Raw genomic sequence first — 9,919 nt, forward strand, 5'->3', positions numbered from 1 at the left:
AAAAAGAAAAAAATCACACCGACTTCTTACATCGTCCAAACCCTCTAGGAGATGGTTTCCCCAGACCCTCAAATGACCGTGGTGGCCCCCGGGGCTGAACCCGAATCTACGCAAGTCCAACGCATAGAGGACAGGGGAACCATTATCCGGATATTTTGGGTGGGCCCCAAAGGCGAGCTGCTTAGACGCACCCCGGTGAGCTCGGCCATTCAGGTAGGATTTGAACGACGTTTCCCCGCCCTGCTCGTCTCGCCCCTGGCACACAGGCGCAGCCCGGGCCGGCCCCATGCCTGGCCCGGCTGACCCTCTCCACGTTCCGCACCTGGCGTCCGCCGAGGCTCCTCCCCGGTTCCCGTGCGGCACCGGGGGGCGCTCGGGCTCCGGCTGCAGCTCGAGGTGCTGCGCCTGCTCGGGCAGGTGGAGGCTGCGCGCCTCGCCCGCGCCCAGAGACTCCCCACTTCCCCAGCAGGTCCCCGGCGGGACTCGGGGACCCGCCACCTGGGCCCGCACACACAGGGCACCCTCGCCGCCTAGCCCCTCGGTGGGGCGCGGGGATCCGGCCGTCGCTAGGGCATGTGACGCCGCCCACCCTGGTCGTCCCGGGTCCCCCGTGTACTGTGTCGGGGCTCTGGCACCCCGGAACCTCAGACAGGGCCCCCAAACACTTTAGAATAGTGATTCTAGATTTCTTTCGAACTCTGAGGATCCCTGCCCCCACTCCAATCTCGTCCCCGCGCACCCCACAGCCCCCCCCTCACCGCTGCCCCCCGGGACCCCAAGCCTGGCCCCCCCTTGGCTCGAGTTGCAGAGGCGGTTCGGGGGCGGGGCGAGGACCCCTCGAGCGCCCATTGGCGCGGGCACTCGGCCAGCGGGGCCCGAGCGGGCGCCGAGCCGCGGGTGGCTCGACTATAAGAGCCGGGCGTTGGCGCCCAGAGTTCGCCTGCTCTCCGGCGGAGCTGCGTGAGGCCAGGCAGGCCCCCGGCCCCCCCTTCCGGCCGCCCTCGCCTCCTGGCCCTCGCCCGCCAGCGCCTCCACCCGGCTGGCGGCCCCGCGTCGACGCCGTCCGCTGCGCTGCTGACCCCCATCTCGGGCGCCGTCGGCGGGGCCGCGCTCCGCCGGCCTGCGGATTCCCCGCCGCCTCCTCTTCGTCTACCTCAACGCCCGTCCCGCTTCGCCCGAGGAGGCGGTCCCCCCCGCAGGCAGTCCGGCTCGCAGGCCGCCGGCGTTGTCATCCCCCCGCGCTCCCCCCCGGCCCTCCCCCGGCGCGCAGCCCGGCCGCTCCCCCTCCTCGCTGCGTCCCGAGCGGCCCCGGCGCCGCCACCGCCACCCCCCCCCCCGAGGCCCGGGCTCGCGACGGCCGAGGGCTCCGTCGGCCCAAGCCGAGCTGGGCGCCCGCGGCCCGGGTGACGCCTCCGCTCCGCCCCCCTCAGCACCTTCCCCGGCCCCCGACGTTGCGCCCTTTCCTCGGCTTCTCTGCGCTCCCCGGCCCCTCTCCGGCCTCTGGTCCCGGCCCCCTGTCTTCTTCCGCAGCCTTCCCTTCGCTCCCTCCCGTCCCCCCCAGCTCCTTGCCTCCAACTCCCTCCCCTTCCACGCCCGCCCTCTCGCCTTCGCCGTCCCAAAGTGGATTAATTATACGCTTTCTGTTTCTCTGCGCTGCTCTCTCCCGCTGTGAGCCTGCCCGCCTCTCGCTGTCCTCTCTCCCTCTCGCCCTCTCTTCGGCCCCCCCTTTTCACGTTCACCCTGTCTCTCTCACTATCTCTGCCCCTCTCTGTCCTTGATACAACAGCTGACCTCATTTCCCGATACCCTTTCCCCCCCTAAAAGTACAACATCTGGCCCGCCCCGGCCCGCAGACAGCCCGTCCTCCCTAAAGAATCAGACAAAATTTCCCCCCCCCCCCCAAAAAAGCCATCCCCCCGTTCTGCCCCGTCGCACATTCGGCCCCCGCGACTCGGTCAGAGCGGCGCTGGCAGAGGAGTGTCCGGCAGGAGGGCCTTCGCCCGCTGTTCGGTTTGCAATACGCAGCAGGAAGGTGGGCGGCTCCGGTGCCGGCTTCCAGGTAAGCGGCGTGCGGGCCGGGCCCGGCGGGGCGGCGGGGCCCGGGCAGACGGGGCTGGGGTGCTGGCGGTCGCGTCCCCCGGGGCGAACCCCGCGCTCTCCCTCGCGCCGCGGAGGAAGGGGCGAGGGGTGGGGGGCGGGGGAGGGACTTGGGGAGCGCCGGGGGAGGTGTGAGCTCTGTGCACGCCGACTTCCTGGTCGCCTTGCGGGTGCAGGGGGCTGTTACTGAAAGTTTGTGATTTGTGCCGTGCGGGGGCAAAGGCGGGCGTGGGCGGGGGGTGGGGGGGGCGGCGGCCGTGTAATGAGAAGGGGCGCAAATCTCAGAAACCCACCCTGGTATGTTGACTCGTTGCCAGCAAGACCGAGAGAGGAAAACTGGGTGGGCGGGGCCAGGATGGAGCGAGGGGGGCCGAGTTGGCAAGAAAGTCCTGCCAGACGCCACATTCCCTCCGCGCCCCCCCCACCGCCTCCCTCTCCCGGTCCCCGACATTTCCAACCAGGAATCTGGGTGGAGGGGGGCTGGTCCAGAGCTCAGAGGGGCCCGGAATGGACCGTCCGGAGAGGGTAACTGCCCCTGCCCCCGTGGGCAGATGGAAGTTTCCATACAAGGAGGTGGAAAGCAGCCCCCTCCGGAACCGCCCCCCCCCCCCCATTTCCTTGTGCCGAGATGGGCTGGGGGTGCAGGAGGAGCCCCCCTCCCCCGCCCTGGTACTTTGCTGAGAGACGCTAGGGCTAGCGGTTGGGGGTGCAGGAGAGGAGGGGCTGGCCGGGAGGACGGAGGGGGCGGGAGCGAAGGGGGCGGGGGGAGTGGTCAGCTGGGAGCGGGGTGGGGGCAGGGTGGAGCCGGGGCTGGGAGGAGCCGGCCCAGACATAAAAGCTGAGGCACTGACCAGCCTGCAAACTGGACATTAGCTTCTCCTCGGAGGCAGCCTTCCAGACTCCTCCTCCTCCTCATCCTCCTCCAGCCCCAGCGAGCCTCCTGTCCAGCTGCAGGTAACAGCGGCTCTGGAGCCAGGACCCCGCTGCGCTGCGGCTCCCGCCCGCCGCAGCCCGCTTGGCTCCCGCCCGCCGCCCCTCACTCAGCCCCCCACCCCTCCTCTCTGCCTCTGTCCCCCACCCCTCCTCTGCCCACTGGCTCACCTGGCCTGCGTGGCTGCCTGCCTCCTGTCCAGTCTCGGCTCTCCGCTGGTGTCCTGGACTGGACCCCACACCAAGTGGCTGGGCTTGCAGAAAGACGGAGTTGCCGCTGGGACAGCGGGAATTCCTAGCTGGCCAAATTTGTTTTCAGAATTTGGAGGGGGCGGCCGTGGGGCGGCGGGGAAGCAGGCTGGGGTTTCGTCCAGCGAGGGGTGGTGGGCGAGGTGGCCGTTTAGATCTTCCATGGAGCTGGCCCCTGCTCGTCAGGAGCTTAAGCGCGACTGAGTTTCCTCCTCAGTCCTCTCATTTCCTACACGATTTATTGCACCAAAATTCCAACAGGCAACAACCTTGCTCCAGGCTGGGAAGTCGTGTGCGGCTCAGCGCCCGTGTGTTCACTGGGTGCAGTGTCTGGGACGGACACATGTCGGCAGCCCACCCGGGCCCTTGCTTGAGTAGCCCAGGGTGCCACGGCTGAGGGGCGCCGGGCCGTGACTGTCCTCCCAGAAGGGGCTTGGAGCTGGGCCTGCCGAGGACAGGCTGGGAATGCCTGCCTGGGGGGCTTCCACCTTTTGCAGAGGCGGAAGTGGCTGCTGTGTCTAAAGGGAAGCCAAGATCCTTCCCCTTTACGGGGCCTATTTACCCCAGTCTTCAGCCTCGCAGCCTTGAGAGGGGGTGTGTCCTGAGGTGCATCTCTTCCCCCAGATGGGCCCTGAGGGAACCTGGTGTCTGGTCCCCCTGCCCCGGGGTGGGGTGGGGCCTGACCTGCTCTCTTCAGCTCTCCGATTGGGGTTTGGCATCCCAAGAGGGGAGCGGCTCTGGTGTTCCTGGAAGGACTTTGAGGCCCTTGGCCATTGGGAGTGCGATGCAAGGCCTGGAAAGAACGCTTTTGGTTTTCGTGTGTGTTTTGGGGACCCCAGGGAAGACTGGGGTCCAGGGACTAAGAGACGCCGGAGAACGAGGCTCCCGGGAGCATGGCTGGCACCCTGTGCCAACCACCAGACCCTTGACCTTTGCTCACCAGCAGGCCGAGAAGTTGGGAAAGGCCGTCTGGGAGGGAGAGGCGTGGGGCCGGGACCCCCCGCCGTCGCATTGGGAGGGAGGCTGGTCCTCCTGGCGCCCTTGCCCGGCTGGGCCTCTGGGGTGCACATGTTCTGTGCTGGGGTGGGGCCCTCTGCCATCTTGGCTGGTTCAGGGAGGCTCAAGAAGTGGCCACTGCCTTGTGCTGGCCCCGCCCCCATGACTTCATAGGATGGAGGCCAGGTCCAGTGTCCAGCACTGGCCCTTGCCGCTCTGGGTGTGGCCAAGCCTCGGCAATAATACGAGGGGGACAGTGATCCCCACGTGAAGGTACTGACCAGCACTTGGGGCCCATCAGAGAGGCTCCGCCCCCAGCCCTTCCCTCCTCGTGGGGTGATTTCTGCATCCCACCAGCCTCAACAGAGAAAGCTCTTGTTGTTCCTGTAATTAAAGCAATTAAGATTAAGGAGAAAGCCAGGCTTTAAGTCTGCAACTGGGCTTGGACTTAGAAGGTGGCTGGGCTTAGGGTCCCAAAGGGAGCAGCCGGCACGTCCTGGCTGAGCCATCCGGGGGTCTGCCGGAGGGCGGGCCGGCCCTGGGCGGGGTGGTGGGCTCACGCCTCTGTCTCTCCCGCAGACATCAATGGGGATCACAGCAGGAAAGTCGATGCTGGTGCTTCTTGCCTTCTTGGCCTTCGCCTCGTGCTGCTATGCTGCTTACCGCCCCAGCGAGACTCTGTGCGGCGGGGAGCTGGTGGACACCCTCCAGTTTGTCTGTGGGGACCGCGGCTTCTACTTCAGTGAGTAGCTCCCTGGGGCCAGGGGAGGGGTGGGCGCAGCAGGCCCCGTGTAGATGCTGGGGTCCTCCTCACGGTCCTCAGTCGCCTCTGCAGGCCCTCCAGCCTCCCTGGCTCGGGGGACTGGGCCCAGGCTTCTAGCCACACGACTCACAGTCAAGGGAGAATGGACAGGTGTGTCCACAAGTGGCCAGACCTGAAGCCGCAAGTGCGGGTGGGGTGTGGAGGGGGCTGAAGGCCCAGTTCCGGTGTGGCGGGGGGCGCAGACAACCCTTCCCCTCCTGCTTCTCCCTGACCTGCCCACGGGCAGCTGTGGGCACTGGCTTCCCGCACCTTTTGTCCACGTCTTGGCGATGGGCACGTATCTGTGGACTCTTAGATGTGAGATGGAATCAAATGGGTTGAATGCCATTAAGAATAAAAGCACTTGTCACTGGGGGTGTGAGTGTGCGTGCTGGGGGGCACGTGGCTCCATCCACGAGGGGGGCCCGCTGCCCTGGTGGGAGGCAGAGGGCTCGGGGCCTGGGCGGGACCCACACTTGAGGGCGGCTCGTGGTGCAGCTGCCTGCCTGCTGGCCTGAGCGTTTGGGCTGGTTCTCATGGTTTCGGACCGGGGACGCCTGGCTGGGCACACGGACCCCTCTGCCCCCCTCCGCCCTGCGGCCCCGTGCTGCAGGGCGTGTCCCCGATGGAAGTGACCTCTCCTTCAGCGTGGGCTCTTGCCCTCACCCCCCGTAGTCTGGGCCTCCGGTTCTTTACTGTCAGGAGAGTTGGGAGAGTGCCCACGTGGTTTCCAGGGGAAATGGGGGAGCAGGGGCAGCCTGGCCCTCAGGGTGGGGCACGTGCGCTCCCTGGGCTCAGCCAGATGCCTCTCCGGGCCGTGGGGATTGGGGCGGGACACTGCTGGGACAGCCGGGCGAGGGCCGTGAGGCTCGAACCCGGCCCACCACGCCCACGAGGCACCTTCCTCCACAGCCTTTACTTACCCACCCTCTGAAATGGGCCGGAAACGCCCGTCTTGGCATGCCAGCGCTTCGCTCTGAAAAGCACACCCGCTTCTCCGCGCTTCCGAGGCCCCTGCTTGCCCTGGCTTCTCCCGTGGCCTCTCTCTCTGCCACCCTTGGGGGCAGGAAGTGGCACCGCAGCGCCTAGCGCTGGCCGGCCCTGGCACCAGGCTTGCCTCCCCGACGGGTGGGCTGGGCTGAGCCCCCGGCCCTTTTGACCCTGCAGCCGGACCCCTTACTGGGGGCTCCCTTCCCGCCCCCCCCCCACGGACGCGGAAGGAGGGCGGGGACTTCGCGTGGCCGAGTCTGGAGCCGCGGCGGGGGGAGGGGAGGGCGGGAAGAAAGGAGGGCGTGGTCTGTGCATCTCCTCACTCCTCGCCTCCCGTCCTCCCCTTCTTCCTCCCATTCCGGCCGGTCTCAGCGGTGGCGTCTCCAGGGCTCCTGGTTGGCTCCGGGGTGGCAGCTGGGTCCCAGCCGGCCTTCGGGCCGGGCCCCCGGGGTCCCGGGACGCGGGGCCGGGGCCCACCTGACGTTCGGGGAGGAGGCGCAGGACGCCAGGGGCTGGCTCCGGTCACTCACGCTCACTGTCACCTCTGTCCTTTCTGGGCCCGCCTCTTGCTTCCTTCCTCCCCTCCAGGCTGCGGCTGGCTGTGCCTGCAGGGCCGCCGGGGGTCCCGTCCCAAGGGTGGGGGCGGGGGGCTGGCCGAGGACCCCCGCCTCTGCCAGGTGCGGGCACTGACCTGTCCTGCCCTTCCTCCCTGGGGGACCGCCAGGCCGACCATCCAGCCGCATAAACCGACGCAGCCGTGGCATCGTGGAAGAGTGTTGCTTCCGAAGCTGCGACCTGGCCCTGCTGGAGACCTACTGTGCCGCCCCCGCCAAGTCCGAGAGGGATGTGTCTGCCTCTACGACCGTGCTTCCGGTAAGACAGCCCCCCAGCTCCAGCCCAGCCCCGAGGGGGACCCTCCCCTCTCTCCCTCTGCAGCCCCGCGGGGCTGTCACCTTGGAGCCAGGGGACCAGGGCACAGCCAGCTGCTGAGCTGAGAGGGCAGCCAGGGAGTCCTTGACACTCTGCCACTCTGCCCACTGGGGGCGCTGGCCAGCAGCGCGGGTGGGCACTGGCCTGTCACACCTGCCATCACACCTGGGGCACCCGGGGCAGCTTAGGCGTCGCCCCGCCGCGTTCCCCGGGGCCTGGGCAGCCCCTGACTCACTCTTCCTCTCCCAGGACGACTTCACAGCATACCCCGTGGGCAAGTTCTTCCAATATGACACCTGGAAGCAGTCCACCCAGCGCCTGCGCAGGGGCCTGCCCGCATTCCTGCGAGCACGCCGGGGTCGCACGCTCGCCAAGGAGCTGGAGGCGCTCAGAGAGGCCAAGAGTCACCGTCCGCTGATCGCCCTGCCTACCCAGGACCCTGCCACCCACGGGGGCGCCTCTTCCGAGGCATCCAGCGATTAGAAGTGAGCCAAAGTGTCGTAATTCTGCCAAGTGACACCATCTACCTCGCGCCGTCCTCCTGACCGGGACCGCCCCACTAGGTCTCTCTCTGAAATCCCTGTACCGTCCTGTCTGCGGGCTCCCCTGACCCGGCCTCTGTGCCCCAACCTCCCCATGTCAGGCAAGTCCCCCTCGGCCCCTTCCATCTGGCCGAGGGGATCAGAACAACATCTCTAAAAACGTACAAAACCAATTGGCTTTAAATATCCCCCCAAATTATCACCCCCCAAATTACCCCCAAATTATACAACCAAAATTGCAATCATAAACCCCTCAATCAGCCCCCTTGAAATGAATTGGCTTTTTAGCAACACCAGAAAAGCAAACTAGCTTTCCAAAAACTTTAAAAAAAAAAAAATCAATTGGCTGAAAAAAATACTAAAAATAAATTGGCTTAAAAACAATTGGCAAAATAAAAGAATTCGGCCCCCCCCCTTCCTTCTCATTCCCTTTGGATCTGGACTTAAATTGGCTTTGATATAATCATCTAAGAGAAAGGAAGGGACCAAATTTCCAGGTAGGCTTGTCCCTGCTGGCCAGCCATCTCCGCCCCCCTCGCCAGGCCCTCCCCGGGCACTGGCAGTGTGACACCAAAGACCCCAACCCGCTCCTCCTCCAAGTTTCCATCACTGGGACCCTACAGAGCAGTGAGGGGACGCTGTGAGACCAGAGGAGGGGAGTGCGGAGCAGAAACCCCGAATCGCGCAGGTAGAATCGAATTGGCAAAACACCCCCACCCTCCAAAATCTGACATCACAATCCGTACCTTGGAAAGCACATGCAACCCTGCATACACACACACCCACATACACACATCCATGCACGCACACGCACCCACATAGCCTCACATGCATCCATGCACGCACACACACCCACACCCACACACATCCACGCACACACACACACATCCATGCACACACACACACCCACATAGCCTCACAGGCATCCATGCACGCACACATACACACACCCACATCCATGCACACACACACCCCCACATAGCCTCACATGCATCCATGCACGCACACATACACACACCCACATCCATGCACACACACACACCCACATAGCCTCACATGCATCCATGCACGCACACACACACACATCCACGCACACACCCATGCACACACACCCACACACACATCCATGCACACACACGCACCCACATAGCCTCACATGCATCCATGCACGCACGCACGCACACACCCACACACACATCCATGCACACACACGCACCCACATAGCCTCACATGCATCCATGCACGCACACACACACACACACATCCATGCACGCACACGCAGCCACATAGCCTCACATGCATCCATGCACGCACACACACACACACGCACATCCACGCACACACACACCCCCCCACATAGCCTCACATGCATCCATGCACGCACACACACACATCCACGCACACACACACACCCACATAGCCTCACATGCATCCATGCACGCACACACACATCCACGCACACACACTCACCCACATAGCCTCACATGCATCCATGCACGCACACACACACACACCCACACACCCACACACACACACACACACACACACTCTCTAGGGACACCTGTGTCCAGCCTTGTGCAGCTGAGACCGAATTCCATCCCAAATTATTCTCTGAGCTGCCCCGAGATGAGGTTTTCCTGTTCCGTGCTCCCCTCTGGTCCCCTGGGATGCGCCATGGTGGGAAGGTGTGTCTCGGGCTCAGGCAGGTGGTTCCATCTTTCCGAGAAGAGGATGATCCCCACCTCTTCTCGGCACCTGTCCTGACCCCACAGCCCACAGAATGTAAGTCCTGGGTGCCCCCAGACCCCAGGGGCATCCACGCACCGACCATCGTGCAGAGCGAGGAACGGTTTGGCCAGGCAGGAGATGGCTGCAGCTAAGCGAGACGAGCCCTACCACGTGGCCTGACCCCCTGGGTGTGCTCCTGCAAGATCTGGGGAGCCCTCTCCCCCGAGCACACCTAGGGATCATCTTTGCCAGCCTCCTGGGGAAGCCTCTCAGAAATGAGGGGCCCCCCCGGAGGCTGGCAAAGGTGACGGGGAGTGTGGGAAGTCTGGAGGATGGCGGGGTGGGTGGGGGGCAGTGGGGGCTGGGTGGGGGGACATTCCGAGGCAGGAAGTGGTCCAGCAAGATTTCGGAGAGAAACGTTCGGGGGGAAGGAACGGCGAGGCGCTTGCAGAGTTACAGACGGGAATCAGAACCCAAATTGACGCCAATTGATCTGTCTCCCCTCTTTAATTACTCCTGGGGCATCTTTCCTTTTTTTTTTTTTTACCCCTCCTTAGCTTTTTGCGCGCTCTTTTATCAGTTTGCTCCCACCCCACGTAACAGGGGGGCAGTGACCAAGGACGAGGAACACACAGTCACCGCCGTCACCGCGGCC

At 64.9% G+C, this 9,919-nt stretch overlaps 1 protein-coding gene across 2 annotated transcripts; it reads left to right on the forward strand.

Moving 5' to 3' along the window:
* Nucleotides 1–1,557: 1,557 nt before the first annotated feature.
* Nucleotides 1,558–9,589, forward strand: IGF2 (insulin like growth factor 2). Of its 2 annotated transcripts, none has more exons than XM_052661771.1 (4): nucleotides 1,558–2,059; nucleotides 4,852–5,014; nucleotides 6,789–6,937; nucleotides 7,244–9,589. In XM_052661771.1, exons 2-4 carry the CDS (start codon nucleotides 4,858–4,860, stop codon nucleotides 7,475–7,477), a joined length of 540 nt encoding a protein of 179 aa, XP_052517731.1. In that variant the 5' UTR covers nucleotides 1,558–2,059; nucleotides 4,852–4,857; the 3' UTR covers nucleotides 7,478–9,589. The 2 variants fall into 2 exon arrangements, with proteins under 2 accessions (XP_052517731.1, XP_052517732.1); XM_052661772.1 differs by lacking the exon at nucleotides 1,558–2,059 and adding an exon at nucleotides 2,974–3,051.
* The last annotated feature ends 330 nt before the right edge of the window (nucleotides 9,590–9,919 follow it).

Source organism: Budorcas taxicolor, chromosome 25, assembly GCF_023091745.1.
Source record: "Budorcas taxicolor isolate Tak-1 chromosome 25, Takin1.1, whole genome shotgun sequence".
Lineage (NCBI taxonomy): Eukaryota > Metazoa > Chordata > Mammalia > Artiodactyla > Bovidae > Budorcas > Budorcas taxicolor.